Source organism: Podarcis muralis, chromosome 14, assembly GCF_964188315.1.
Source record: "Podarcis muralis chromosome 14, rPodMur119.hap1.1, whole genome shotgun sequence".
Taxonomy (NCBI): Eukaryota; Metazoa; Chordata; class Lepidosauria; order Squamata; family Lacertidae; genus Podarcis; species Podarcis muralis.
In genome coordinates, this window is record NC_135668.1 from 55,579,190 (window position 1) to 55,594,237 (window position 15,048).

The following is a 15,048-nucleotide window of genomic DNA, read 5'->3' on the forward strand; positions in this document are numbered from 1 at the left end:
TTTCCTCACCCCTTTCCAAGGGCTCATCAGCCCATCACATGGACAAGATATTGGGCAAAGCCTTGCCCAGCATTTTACTGCAATCTATGGTCCCAGCACTGCCAGGCAAAGGCGTCCCACACTTACTGGGTGTGGAATAAGGTTAATGGGCAGTTTTGTTTTTGCAGTTACAGTTTAGTAACAAAGTTTGGGGTGCTTCCAGGCAGATTCCTACAGAGGTGCTTCCATTTTGATGACATATTTGACATGACCACCACCAGCAGTAGTTGTTGTTTATTAAAAAAGAAGTTTTTCACTAACTTTGAGTGGCACAGTTTCATTATATATATGTTTTTCCTGACTGTATTATTAATTGTGTTTATGACCTGGGAAAAAAATCCACTTGGGATTTGGCAATATTGATCATGAAACCTAGGAATTTGTAATGATTACAGGGCTCTGAGTGAACTCAGAGGATTATGCTATGCAAGTAATCACTTGCAGCAGTTCAGCAAAACAACAGTCCACGTTGTGTGCCATATCTCAGAATCAGTTGCTGACCTGATCTAAGTCCCAATCCAGCACTTGAGAGTGGCCCCTACCCAACCCAAGACCAACCTGGATCTGGGCCCCAAACCAAGTCAGGGGACTTGCTCAGTCTTTAATTAGTTAAACCTGCAGTCGGGAGGGGGAAAGAAGCCAGGGTCAGGCTGCCCACCTGTGTCTTCACTCCCTCCTTGCCACCCACCTGCCAACCTCAGGGCAGCCCTAGATCTCTCTGGGTGGGCACAATACAGGGCTGCCTCAGCACACTCAGGCCAAATCCCGGCTCAACACATTGGCCCCATTTTGTCTGGAATATGAGATTTGACCAGAATCCATGCACAGACCTAGATTATACATCCCACAATTAACTCAGGAGAGTACTAACATGCTCCTGTGACATTCAGAGTTGTGTGCTCTGTATAAATCAGCAGGTGATGTTTTTCACAAACATTGTCACCTGCAATATTTGAAGATTCTCGAAAAGCAGAGAACATGGCACACGGGTAAAAAGATGGCAATCCTACTTGGTGATGCTGTGTAAATCTGTACTTTATGCTGAAGAGCTGTCTTGCAAGGAACACAGATGTTCAGTGATGATGTCATAGCTAAAAGAGTGAGATTTTATGTGTACTCAGGATCCCCTAATACGGAATATTAACCTTTTACAACCACCTTGTAATCATGGTAGTAAAAGGGGGGGGGGTGATTGTGCAGCTACGTTGATCTAGGAGGAGATGGTCTTTCCAAAATCCTGGTCCTATGCTGCTTAGAACATGAAGTATCATTATGGGTACTTTGAATTGTGCCTGCAAATGTACTGGCAGCCAATGAGATCGTTTGAGCAGTGGAGTCCCCTTCTCCAGGAAACTGGCCCTGGTCCACAGCCCGACCACAGCATCCCAGGCTAGATGCGGTTTCCAAATACTTTTCAGAGACAGCCCCACTTTAATGGACAAGTCCAAACTTAGTGTTCAAATTTTAAGCATTCCAGTGTGATGGGATACACATAGGATATTTGCCTGGCTGAGTGAGAAACTTTTTGTGTTGTTGATCAGCTCTGCCAGGGTGCTTCTGGCCCCAGTGAGATGTTGATATGACATGTCAGAGACACCAGAGAGAGAAGAGCAGGTTTCTTTCTCTGCAGGAACTTGATTATCAGCTGCTTGCCAAAGTTTATTTCATAATTAGAAAGCTGGCTGCCGGCTTTAATTGCGCTTTCTGCTGGCTCCCTGACAATCACAGCTTTGCCTTGCCTTGTGCTTTGGGGAGTTGCCCCCTTGGGATTTGGCGCAAGGTGGAAAGTACCGCGTCCAGATAAACACAGGTTGCCATTAATACCATGTAAAATCTAAACGCTGTTTACAATGCAGGACAGAAAATTGCACAGCAAAGTTTAAAATAAACTAACTAGTTGCAATACTGAATGTCAAGTACAATTATGTTTGCTGGATCTGTGACAATTGCTCCTAATTGCAACTGCACACGGCATATGTGATGACAATGAGGGCTCTCCATCAATTATGTCTAATTACAGGGTCTTGACGTGGCTTTTGCTCTGGGGAGATGCCCCTAGGAGAGAGCGCTCCAGGTGGCAAGAGCAGCATTCAGTTAGACAGTTTGACACTAGGGCACTTACTAAGGCAGAAAGGAACTTTGATTTAATGTAGATCAGAAAATCCTTTTATGAAGGATTGCCAACCTAGATCATGGTCTCTTCTAATCCAGCTAGGCCATTCCTAAAATGACAAAAGTGCTTTATGTATGTGCAAAAGACCAAAATCATCTTCCATGAAATGTTGGATTCTGTTGCTTTCATGCATTAGGCCAAGGCTGGGGAAGTAGCCCCAGGGACTGAACTGGACTCTGTCTGGTCCTTGAAACTCTCCCCAGGCCACAACCCTCATGGGCCCTGATTCACAGGCTGTATCCAATGCTAGTTATACTCAGAGTAGACCCAGTCCCAAAAATGAGCATTATTTTCAGTGGGTCTAAGCAGACCTACTAGCATTAGATACAATCCTGAGTGTTTCTGGCTGGACAGTTTCAGAGCTGTCAGGGTTCATCTTGGACTGGCAGGCTCAGTTGGAGCAGACAAGGGGTGAATTGTCATAAACTGGATTAGAGGTGGCGGGGGGACCTCTCCTTCACACCCCAACATCGACTGACTTGCAGGAAGCTCAATTGTACTTGGTTATGTCATGCCCGCTATTCCTGCTAAGAACTGGCTGGCATGGCCAAACCCTGCAGAAAGCAAGATGAAACTTTCAATCCTGCTTGGTTTGGGTGTGCCAGCGAGTCCCACCTGGGAACTGGCTGGCTCTTCCAAATCCTGCAGAAAGTGGGACGGACACACACACACACACACACACACACACACCGTGCCACAGCTGATGTGAAGGAGTTCAATCCCTCCTTATTCTGAGTATGTGGAGGGCTGAGTTTTCCCTTTGGGTTGCAGACTCTTGCATTGGATAGAGTGGCTGGGAATGGAAAGGGGGGAGGTTTTGAAAAGCTGCAGTGAGGATGCAGAATACACCCTGTCGCCCTTTTATCCCTGCCCCAAATAATGATGAAGTTGATGGTGCTTCTCATTTGGGTGGTGCAGTGACGGCCAAGTAGCTCATGTGCCCTAAGTTCAGAGTATGAGAAAGTGCTGTTCTTGGGGAAATTTCAGCACCAAACCCTGGGCAGCTCCCTTAGCCTTGAGGTGCCAGTGAGTCCCCGTGGAAAATTGGCTGATGTACCCTAACCCCACAGAATGGAGGACGGAAGTGCACATCGGCCTGTGTGTGTGTGTGTGTGTGTGTGTGGAGTTTAATCCTGCTTTGGCAATATGTTCCCCCACCATCCTGGGCCAGCATTAATCGGTGGGCTGGAGAGCCCATTTGGCAATCATGCGGCATCTTTAAGATGTCAGATGATTGGCAGATGGGTGGGACCTCCCCTGGACTGCTGTTGAATGCAAGGGGAGAATGAACTGCTATCAACCAGATGTGGCAAAGAGGCTGAATTTGAGAAAAGAGTTTGTTTTAACTGTGTGCTGAGGAAGAACTCCAGAGCAGAATTTTAATAGCGTTTGCATATGCATTCTGTGAGTTATTTATGGCTGCAGCTCGTACGCTGATCGGTAAACATTATACCATCCATATAAACACTGCAAATAATTGAACAGTGGAAGATAGTCATTAACTTTCCCCGCACACAAGGTCTGGAACCACAATGTATATGAAGGACTAGACACACGTGAAAGGGATAGCGGAGGTGCTGTTTGCAAGGTGAAAAAAGCAGCCAGCTGGAAGAATGGTTTAACAGCAAGTGAAGGGTGTCAACTGGACTCTAAGTAAGAAATGATGCAGCAATGTGAGGAAATGATGATGATGATACGTTTGTAACAGGAGTGGGAAACCTGATCTTAAGAAATTGTATTAAATTAATTTGGTTTGATTTGATTTGTAATAATTAATAAAAATAATTTGGAGGGAAATAAATTATAACAGACCATGACAGGGTTAGCAGGCCAGAGTTTTGGTTTATAACATTTCAAACTCCATATAGGCTGTTTTATGCTCATCGCCCACTGGATGGGGGATAATCCACAGATAAATTCACATATCAAGGGCAAAATTCTAGACTAACTTTTCACTGGCATATTATTTTATAAATGCTGAATTTTATTTTGTATGGCCACCTGGAAATTGGGGAATGCTCTATGTATTGCAATCTAACCTCCCAAGAGATAGTAGTGAAAGTGGAGTACAAGGAGATCATCCGTTTTAATGCTGGTTTCACCATACTAGATGGAAGAAGCTCACATTGACGTATCAGTCTGCTTGAAGACTGGCCACACTCAATATTAAGTAGTTTTAGTGATTCTAAACCACTTCCCAAGTTAGGGAAACTGTTGCAAAAACTGAGTCACCTAACCTCAATTTCTGGTTTTATTCAAAATTCTAGCCTCTGTAATATTATTATACCAGTTGACTTCCCAAACATAATTAACTGGCAGCCCACACAGCCTGTATTGCAACAGATCAGTCCTGATGTAACCAAGTCATGTCTCACCAGGACCATATTTGTATATGAAATATACAGTAGTAACTCGGGTTAAGAACTTAATTCATTCTGGAGGTCCATTCTTAAGCTGAAACTGTTCTTAACCTGAGGTACCACTTTTGCTAATGGGGCCTCCTGCTGCCACCTTGCAATTTCTGTTGTCATCCTGAAGCAAAGTTCTTAACCCGAGGTACTATTTCTGGGTTAGCAGAGTCTGTAACCTGAAGCATCTGTAACCTGAGGTACCACTGTACATGATTTTGTCTGTGACTGATTCTGCTCTTTCCTTGGCCAAAGGTAGCCTGCATCTATCAGGGCATGTCTCTTCCTCTTCAAAGGAGAAAATAACACTTGTAGGGTTTTTGTTAATGGGCATCTAAACTGTTTTGTCGCATTATTTGTTGTTGTTCAGTTGTGTTGGCCTCTTCGTGACCCCATGGACCAGAGCACGCCAGGCCCTCCTGTCTTCCACTGCCTCCCACACTTTGGTCAAGCTCATGTTAGTCGCTTTGAGAACACTGTCCAGCCATCTTGTCCTCTGTCGTCTCCTTCTCCTTGTGCCCTCCAAGTTTCCCAACATCAGGGTTTTTTCCAGGGAGTCTTCTCTTCTCATGAGGTGGCCAAAGTATTGGAGCCCCAGCTTCACGATCTGTCCTTCCAGTGAGCACTCAGGGCTGATTTCCTTCAGAATGGAAGGGTTTGATATTCTTGCAGTCCATGAGACTCTCAAGAGTCTCCTTCAGCACCAGAATTCAAAAGCATCAATTCTTCAGCTATCAGCCTTCTTTATGGTCCAGCTCTCACTTCTTTACATCACTAGTGGGAAAACCATAGCTTTAACCATATGGACCTTTGTCGGCCAGGTGATGTCCTCCTTTTTAAGATGCTGTCTAGGTTTGTCATTGCTTTTCTCCCAAGAAGCAGCCATCTTTTAATTTCGTGACTACTGTCACTATCTGCAGTGATCATGTAGCCCAAGAAAGTAAAATCTCTCACTGCCTCCATTTCTTCCCCTTCTATTTGCCAGGAGGTGATGGGACCAGTGGCCATGATCTTCGTTTTTTTGATGTTGAGCTTCAGACCATATTTTGCCCTCTCCTCTTTCACCCTCATTAAAAGGTTCTTTAATTCCTCCTCACTTTCTGCCATCAAGGTTGTGTCATCTGCATATCTGAGGTTGTTGATATTTCTTCCAGCAATCTTAATTTCAGTTTGGGATTCATCCTTTTGCATGCTGAATTCTGCATGTAAGTTAAATAAACAGGGAGACAATATACAGCCAATATACAGTGGTACTCCTTTCCCAATTTTGAACCAATCAGTTGTTCCATATCCAGTTCTAACTGTAGCTTCTTGTCCCACATAGAGATTTCTCAGGAGACAGATGAGGTGATCAGGCACTCCCATTTCTTTAAGAACTTGCCATAGTTTGCTGTGGTCAACACAGTCAAAGGCTTTTGCATAGTCAATGAAGCAAAAGTAGATGTCTTTCTGGAACTCTCTAGCTTTCTCCATAATCCAGCGCATGTTTGCAATTTGGTCTCTGGTTCCTCTGTCGCCTTATTGTGACACCTCAAAAGTTACCAATCCACTGAGGATGTGATTATCTCACAAAATCATTGTCAAAATTACTGCTTTCCTTCCTGAATCTCAGTAGATTTCCAGAGTCCACTAACAAGATCAACAATAACAGCATGTGGAAATACTATAAACTCCACATGTTTTTCATAAATGAGGCTGGGGTTACAAAGTGCTCTGTCTTTTGCCTCCTTGTATGTTAGGGTGTGCTTTGGCCAGCTGATTCTGCTATAATCTAAAACAAAAAGATTGCACAGTGAGTAATTATGTGCCCCATTCCTTCTTTTTTTGCAGCTAACCATCCAGTTTGGAGATAACACATCTCAAATCCAGCCACGTACACCTTAGTGCCCCCCATGTTATTTTGGACTAGTGTTTTGTAATACTTTTCATACTGGTCATTCTTCTGCTACTTCCATATTTTGCAAGGCGGGGATTGGAACATTTTTGCCCATTTGAAAGGGGCCTAAGTGTGGAGACCAGGCTTTCAATCTGTACATGCTGAGTCCTCCGCCATTCATGAAAGCCTGCAACGAAACTCATGCTTCCAAAGAATGCATCAAGGGGAGAATGCAAACTGTGGTCGTCTCCGTCCTGAGGACACATTTCCTAACCAGGATCACAGCAGCAATAGTGCTGCTTCTTGTAATGCTCCCTTATAGCGTGGGCAAGGTGCATTCTATTAATTGCAGCCTATATGATGATCCTCTGCCTATACCTCACAAATATTATCAGCCGGGTGATTTTGTCATCGGAGAGATTGTTTCTCAGGTCTTCCTCTTTCAAGACAGTCCCTCGTTCACAGAAGTGCCCACGCAGATGTCCATTGGTGAACCTGTGTAAGGAACCCTTTATTTCTCCCATGTCTTCTATTACCTTAGATTATAATGTGGTTTGATGCTTCATTAGTAAGATTCACTTTTCAGTGTGAGGAAAGCTCTATTCCAGAAATAACTGGAGCCAAACAATTATTTTGCCTGCCTCTTATTTACATTATGAGAATATTTCATACCCAAGGCTGATGGACATGAATGGAACTTAGGGGACGTCTCTAGAACAAGACAACAGTGAATTGTGACCTTAGTGAGTCTTTGAGGCACCAGTCAACCATTAGTTGACTCTTGCCTTTAGCTTCAGCTATCTCTTCCATTCACATCAGTCCATATGGGTGTTTTTTAAAAAATAAATGATTCATTTCATAAGATTATATTGTACAATACTGTAATGTATAAGAATCATAGAATCTTACAGCTGGAAGGGACCCAATGGTCATCTGGTCCTACCCCCATGCAATGCAGGAATCTCAGCTAATCTCAGCTATTATTCAGGAAGCTTTCACCCCAGCAATGTTTCCTGACTGAGTGCAGGTCCAGTCACACAGAATGGAGGCAGAAAGCAAATTCTACGTTGCAGAGCATATTCTCTACCATGGAGCTACAACCATTTTCAGACACTTATTTCCATATTTCGTTAACCCTTCCCCTACTTAACCCTTATCTTCATGTCTTCATAATGTTTTAAACTTCAGCTCAATCATGAAAGCAGTGGGTGGTGTGAGGCTGAAATCAAGATATGCCTTTGTCTTTCAGACAACATCCAACAGTATGCTGGGCTAGATCCTGGCAACATGATGCAGGTTAGCCACCCCTGGTCTAGATATACTGTGCTAGTTCCCCGTAATGTAGCAGGCAATGGCTCTTTACTCAGAATCTTTTCATACAGAGGAAAAAGTGTTTTAAGAAATCTTCCTTATATATTTCATCTAAAAGGACCTGCTAATAGATTATATCTTCCAATAACTGTATATCCCAGCATTTTCAGACTTTTTAAAGTTCCAGCTCAACCACGAGAGTAGTCAGAGGTGTAACAGTGAAAGCAAGAAATGCCCTTTCCTTTGCCTCATGAAACAGACTGTAAATCTCATTCCAGGTCCGTTCCTAAGAACTACCAGCACATCCTGGCTTTGCTGCTTGCTGTCAAAGAGATCAATGAGAACCCCCAAATCCTACCCAACATCTCTTTGGGTTTCCACATCCTCAACAGCTACTATGTGGCAAGGAAGACATACAAAGCCAGCCTGAGCCTCCTTTCCACACAACACAGGTTTGTTCCCAACTACAAGTGTGATACTCAGAGTAAACTGATAGCTGTCATTGGCGGACTTGCTACTGAAACCTCTGCCAACATGGCTAGCATTTTTGCCACCTACAAGATCCCACAGGTGAGACATATTCATTGATGCATGGGCATTTTACAACAATGGCTCATATTTTTATGCTTTTTTAATCCATACAACACACCCTCCTTCCTTTCAGCTCACATATGGATCATTTACCCCAGTGCAGGATGACAAAACATTGTTTTCTTCCTTATATCAGATGGTCCCAAAGGAAGCCCACCAGTACATTGGGGTAGTCAGGCTCCTTCGCCATTTCAGATGGACATGGATTGGGCTCTTTGCTGTGGATGATGACAATGGGGACAGGTTTTTGCACACAGTGCTTCCATTGCTTGATCAGAATGGCATCTGCTATGCCTTCATACTGCGAACAGCAAAGAGGACATTTATGGAAGAGCTGATGAACATGGTATTAGCACAACTGGAAAAATACTCAATTCTTCAGGATAGAAAAGTCAGTGCATGTTTTGTATATGGAGAGGATCCGGCCATGCCAGTTTTGAGAATGTTGCTGTTTTTCGCAACATTGTATGAATTGCCACCAGTGGGAAAAGTCTGGATTGTTACATCCCAATGGGATTTCTGTGCAACATCTATGCAAAGGCTTTGGGATATTGGAAGCTTCCATGGTACCCTATCCATCACGGTTCGCTCAAGGGAGCCACTTGGATTCCAAAGTCTTCTTGAGATCATTGAACCTTCTTGGGCAAAAGGAGATGGCTTCATTCAGAATTTCTGGGAGCAGTCATTCAGCTGCTCATTAAGAAAATCTGGTGGGAATGTGGAGGGAAAGAAAGCCTGCACTGGCCAAGAGAAGTTGGAGAGTCTTCCTAGTACTCTTTTTGAAATGGGCATGACTGGCCACAGCTACAATGTCTACAATGCTGCTTATGCTGTGGCACATGCTTTGCATGTCCTACGTGAATCCAGTCCCAAGCCTAGTCGTTCAGTGGAAGGAGGGAGGCTGACATATCAAAGTTTGCAGCCTTGGCAGGTAATTGCACATTGAAAGCAAAAGTCTAGTTTTCAAAACTTTCAAGTACGCCATAAAATATACTTGAGTATATCCTTAAACTTTCTTGATCTTGCCTAATCATTAGAAAAACTTTAATCTTGAATCTGACTTTGCTTATTTCCATTTTTGGAAGAACATTGGGTATTATATTTCTAAATAAATAATTATTGAAACTAAACAACCAACATCATAGTAGCACCTTCTTTCAGCAAGGTGGCACACCTTGCCACTCTGTTAACATTTAAAGTTGCACAAGGACTTTAGAAACACCCTGTATTCTGCCATCAGGATGGCAAAAATCCTGGACTGTTGTAGCAAAGTTCCTTGTGGCTTGACTCTGGGCAGCTTGGCATGTCTTCATTCCAGAGCCTGGCAGCTTCTATATCTTCTCCTCTGAAAATCCAAGAGGAGTGGATACAGGCAGTGGAGATGGATGGGGAATACCTATCTGTGAGCAAAGCATGGTCTTCTGGGTCCATCACAGAGTGGCACCAAACATTTTGGGATTTCTGGATATCCTGAAGGTGCAGAGACAAAAATCTGAAAAAGTTTATTGACCGCAAAACATGCTGTGATGCACTCAGATGCCATTGTGGGAAGCAGGACACTGGACTAAATGGACAGGGCAGTTAAAATATCTCTCCTTAGAATGGCAGTACCAAGAACCAATATACCTGTTAATATCAAGTCACAGGGTGCCATCAAATGTAACTCTGTTGCTAAATCTGATGTAATATGAAAGCATTGTTTTATGCTGGGATTTCATCTCTTAACTTTCTTCAGATAATGTCTTGCAAAAACAACAACACCTCAATGATGCATTATTTTATTTATTTTTAAGACAACTTCACAGGGCCATTTCTCCTCAAATTACTGCATCAGTTTCACAGTTCTTTGCCTGAATCACTGCTTCTTCCTAGCCCTGCATTGTGGTTACTCACTATGACTGTGGTAATATAGTACAAACTCATGATCAGCCATGGAACAAGGGGAGGGGGTTTTCATACTCCGTTCCTTACTGTTCCAGTGGGTGTGGAGGGGGTCAGGGTGGGAGAAGAAGCCGGCTCCAGATACAACCTTGATCAGGAACAATCCAGAGTTAGGGAAGCTAGACATTTGCCCATTTCATTGCAGAGCTTTTAACCTTTTATTCCCATTGTGTTTCCTTTTCTCATTCACTCAAGCTGCATAACTATATAGGGAGCATCTTGTTCAACAACAGCGTCGGCGAGAGTGTAGCTTTTGATGAAAATGGAGAACTGATTGCAGATTTTGATGTAACAAACTGGGTCACGTTCCCCAACGGATCTTTCGTTAGAGTAAAAGTTGGAAGATTGGCTCCTCGGGATCCTTCAGGCAAAGAGTTAACAATTAATGATGAGCAAATCAAGTGGCATAGAAGTTTTAACCAGGTGAGATGAAGCTGCAGATGCTGGGATGTATGAAATAACCAGTAATCGTTCCATTTTTAGCATCTAGGTTTCTTATTGCCTTCAGGTGCTGAATTGTTCTGAGTAGCATTGCATTTTTAAACTACAGTTTCTTTCCTTCTTGGTAAACCAGCTGTGGGCAGTGAGGAGGTACTACAACCAGTGCTGTTTTTCTAGAAAAAGTGGCACTGGAACACACCCTGAACGCCCTCCCTGTTCTCTTCGAAGGGCAATGGGGCCCACCTGAGCAGTGCTAGAACTGAGTTCTTGTGAGTTCTGGCTGATAAAAAGCCCGGACTATAACCCAGCCTCATGCAACATAGATCACATTCCCAGAACAAGTCTCAGTAAACAATGCAACAAATTCATCTAAGCAGTCCTGACCTCTCCAAAAATCGAGTATTTTCTTTTATGGCCAATAGCAATGCTTAGGAGACCACTCCTGAACTGAGGCTGCTCAAAATACCTGCTAGTTCATGAACTGATTATTGAAAACAAAGCAAAAAGCAAAAACAAATTCTGCTTTCTTTCTGAATAAACTTTAATAAAAAGTTAGAAATTTTGGTCATGAGGAGAAAAATAAAAAATGCTCCTCTGCTCCTAGTGGGGGCAAATTTGCTCCCCCCCAAACACACCCCATTCTTGTGAGAAGACACCAGCTGGTCTCTCCCCAGAGGTTGTGTGTGTGTCTGGGGATTTTGGTGGGCAGCTCTGTCCTCTCGATCTTCTCCTGAGCATTTCCAGTTCCCATCCTACCTCTCTCTCCAGGGTGGGTTTTTCTTACTGGTCTCCCCTTATGGGGGCAGAGTGGGAATTGCCAAAAGATGCTGCCATCGGCCATTGGGATCCCTCCCTTTTGCCTGCTCTACACTGTAAGGGTCTGTGATTGGCTTTTTGTGTGTTTACTTTTTTGTTTTGACATTCAGGTAGGGAATTTAAGCGCTTAATCGATAGGCACCCCGAGGCAATATTTGTCTAGGGCTACTCTAGAGTCACCTTTTGCAGCATTTGGGGGTCCCTTGGGGCTACTCCCTAGTCCTGGATTGTGAATGCTGAATAGTGGGGGCTGTGTGTGCATGTTGGGTTCACAGATGTAAGACTCACTTAGCAAGAAGGGAGATAATTCTTGTGTGGCAGAATGTGTCTGTTACATGCCTAGGGCTGGAAGGTGCTTCGCTCCTAGATGGTACTTCAAAACAGCTGCCTATACTTAAATAACTAGCTTATCGGATTGCCAGCTCTTATATCTAATATAGACATTTCCACCATGATGGAGTCTCTTGAGTCTTCTTCCAGGTGTGCTGGCAAATGATGTTGATCTCAGTTTTATGTTTTTGGACAGGTGGTGCCCCTTTCTGTGTGCAATGACTACTGCTATCCTGGCTACAGCAGGAAAAAGAAGGAAGGGGAGAAATTTTGTTGCTATGATTGTGCTCCTTGTCCTGAAGGGTTGATCTCTCACCAGATGGGTAAGAGAATAATGTATAGTAACTGGGGAAATGGGCAGAAAAAGAATAATCTAGCCTTGTTGAGTGTCCACTTTTAAAACACTTTGGTATGCAGAATGAGAAAACAAAGCTTTTTATGCAGCATGGGGAGTTAGATGTCTTTAGCCACCAGTTTCTGCAAACTGTTGTTGGTGACACAGCTAAACTGCCTCTGAGATGTTCCTTTTCTACAATGGGGAATTCTTGATTCTCCCAAGCACTTCAATGGATAGGGCTATGAAATCAGAATTGTAACTGCTAATCTGTATGGGTAGGCATTACAAAAATTCCTTAGAGCAATGGACTGAGCAGGAGGGGTGACCATGCGCTCTTCATGGATCAGGCCAAAGTCGTATGAGACAAATGCATATTTTAGTTTCATCCACAACCTTTGGAATCAGAACATCAGGAACCATGGCAGCTATTATGAAATACAGAAGGGAAACTCTTCAAATTCTTCATAGATTCATTAGGTAGTTCTATTTATATATTTCGACTTTAGCCATTTGGAGGAGCAAACAGGCTCTTTGCTGTTTTCCTTTGATTTATTATTATTTTAATTATTTATTATTTATATCCCGCCTCTTTCCCAGATCAGTACTCAAGGCAGTTTACACAAATGAAAATAAGACAGATAAAATGCAAAGAGCTAAAAACATATTTTTAAAAAATCATTGCAAATAAGTGAACTGCAATTCTATTAAAATACAGATAATAAAAACAAAACAGCACAGCACTATTAAAAGCAATTTGTTAAAAAGAAAAAAACCCTGTCATTTCCCAAAGGCTTGTAAGAATAGAAAAGTATTCACCCCCCAGCAGAGTGACTAGGAGGGAGCCATTCTAACTTCTCTAGGAATGAACCTTCAAAGTCTGGGAGCAACTATTAATATAAATTTTGCAAGACCATCCCCTGCTGGGGAAGAAGTAGCTTTCGAATAGAAACAACAACAAAACTTCCTCCTTTTTGTGATTGTGTTACTGCTTCTATTTCTGCTTATGGCAGCTTTATTCTTCCCACATCAGATGGGGAGAATCTTAGGCAATGTCTTGTCAAATCTGGTCTGGAACATTCATGGATGTATTCAGATCTGAATAATTTAGTCTCAGTCCAACATGTGACCATTTTACGGTGTTCAAATTCAGTTAAGTCTTGAAATGTTTTAATAGCGCTTTCTTCTTTTCAGACATGGCTGCCTGTGTCAAATGTCCGGAAGAGGAGTACCCAAATAAAGACCAAAATCAGTGCATTCCCAAGGTGTCCAGCTACCTCTCCTACAAAGAACCTTTAGGAATCACTCTGGCCATCTTGGTTGTTTCTTTCTCTTTGATTACAACCTCAGTACTTGGGATTTTCATGAAGCACAGGGACACTCCCATAGTCAAAGCCAACAACCGGACCCTCACTTATGTCCTCCTCATTTCCCTCCTGCTTTGCTTCCTCTGCTCCTTCCTCTTCATTGGACAGCCTGGAAAGGCAACCTGCCTTCTCCGACAAACGGCTTTTGGCATGATCTTCTCTCTGTCCCTTTCCTCTGTTTTGGCAAAAACCATCACGGTGGTTCTGGCATTCATGGCCACAAAACCAGGATCCAGAATGAGACAATGGGTGGGGAAAGGACTGGCCAATTCCATTGTCCTTTCTGGTTTATTTATTCAAGCAAACATTTGCATAATTTGGCTGATTACTTCTCCTCCGTTCCCAGATGAGGACATGAACTCCCTGAAAGAGGAAATCATCGTGCAATGTAATGAGGGATCAGCTTCCATGTTTTACTGTGTCTTGGGATACATGGGCTTCCTGGGCATTGCCAGTTTCACAGTGGCTTACTTTGCCAGGAAGTTGCCTGACAGTTTCAATGAAGCCAAGTTCATCACTTTCAGCATGTTGGTGTTTTGCAGTGTTTGGTTGTCCTTTATTCCAACGTACCTGAGCACCAAAGGGAAATACATGGTGGCTGTGGAGATCTTCTCCATCTTATGCTCCAGTGCTGGATTGCTGGGTTGCATTTTTTCCCCCAAATGCTACATCATTATCTTAAGACCTGAGCTGAACAACAAGGAACATTTGACAAGGAGAGAAAAGTAAAGAATTTAAGCTTATAAATTTTTGCTGCTTCATGTGAAGCTTGTGGTCTACCAAGACCCCTAGATCCTTTTCACATGTACTGCTAGTAAGCCAGGTGTTCCCCATCCTATATTTGTGCATCTGATTCTTCCTGCCTAAATGCAGAACCTGGCATTTGTCAATATTGAAATTCATCTTGTTAGCTTGTGCTGAGTTCCCCAATCTGTTCAGGTTATTTTGAATTCTGATTCTGTCCTCTGCGGCATTAGCTACCCCTCCCAGCTTGGTGTCATCTGCAAATTTGATGAGCCTCCCTTCAATTCCTTCATCCAAGTCATTCATAAAGGCGTTGAACAACAACGGGCCCAGGACAGAACCCTGTGGCACCCCACTTATCACTTTTTTTCTAGGATGATGAGGAACCATTAATGAGTTGGGTTTGGGTTCCTTCAGTCAGCCAGCTACAAATCCACCTAACAGTTACCTCATTCAACCCACATTTTACCAGCTTCCTCACGAGAATATCATGGGGGACTTCGTCAAGGGCCTTACTGAAATCAAGATGCACTATGTCCACAGCATTTGCCTGATTCACCAAGTTTCTAATTCCTTCAAAAAAAGAAATGAGATTGGTCTGGCATGACTTATTTTTGAGAAACCCATGCTGGGTCTTAGTAATCACAGCATCCTTTTCTAAATGCTCACAGACTGAC

At 43.1% G+C, this 15,048-nt stretch overlaps 2 protein-coding genes across 2 annotated transcripts; both read left to right on the forward strand.

Annotated features, from left to right (window-relative positions):
- The first annotated feature begins 6,569 nt into the window (after window positions 1-6,569).
- LOC144325518 (vomeronasal type-2 receptor 26-like) lies at window positions 6,570-8,407 on the forward strand. Its single transcript, XM_077919017.1, has 2 exons — window positions 6,570-6,995; window positions 8,086-8,407. Exons 1-2 carry the CDS (start codon window positions 6,655-6,657, stop codon window positions 8,393-8,395), a joined length of 651 nt encoding a protein of 216 aa, XP_077775143.1. The 5' UTR covers window positions 6,570-6,654; the 3' UTR covers window positions 8,396-8,407.
- Window positions 8,408-12,159: 3,752 nt separating this feature from the next.
- On the forward strand, window positions 12,160-15,048 carry LOC114584725 (vomeronasal type-2 receptor 26-like). The gene is made up of 2 exons (XM_028706775.2): window positions 12,160-12,249; window positions 13,455-15,048. The coding sequence occupies exons 1-2, from the start codon at window positions 12,246-12,248 to the stop codon at window positions 14,354-14,356; spliced, it is 906 nt and encodes a 301-aa protein (XP_028562608.2). The 5' UTR covers window positions 12,160-12,245; the 3' UTR covers window positions 14,357-15,048.

Coding starts and splice junctions, on each gene's coding strand:
- LOC144325518 (XM_077919017.1), top strand. CDS start 6,655: ATGCTGAGTCCTCCGCCATTCATGAAAGCCTGCAACGAAACTCATGCT. Junction 6,996..8,085: donor ATGTCCATTGGTGAACCTGT/GTAAGGAACCCT, acceptor ATCTCATTCCAG/GTCCGTTCCTAAGAACTACC.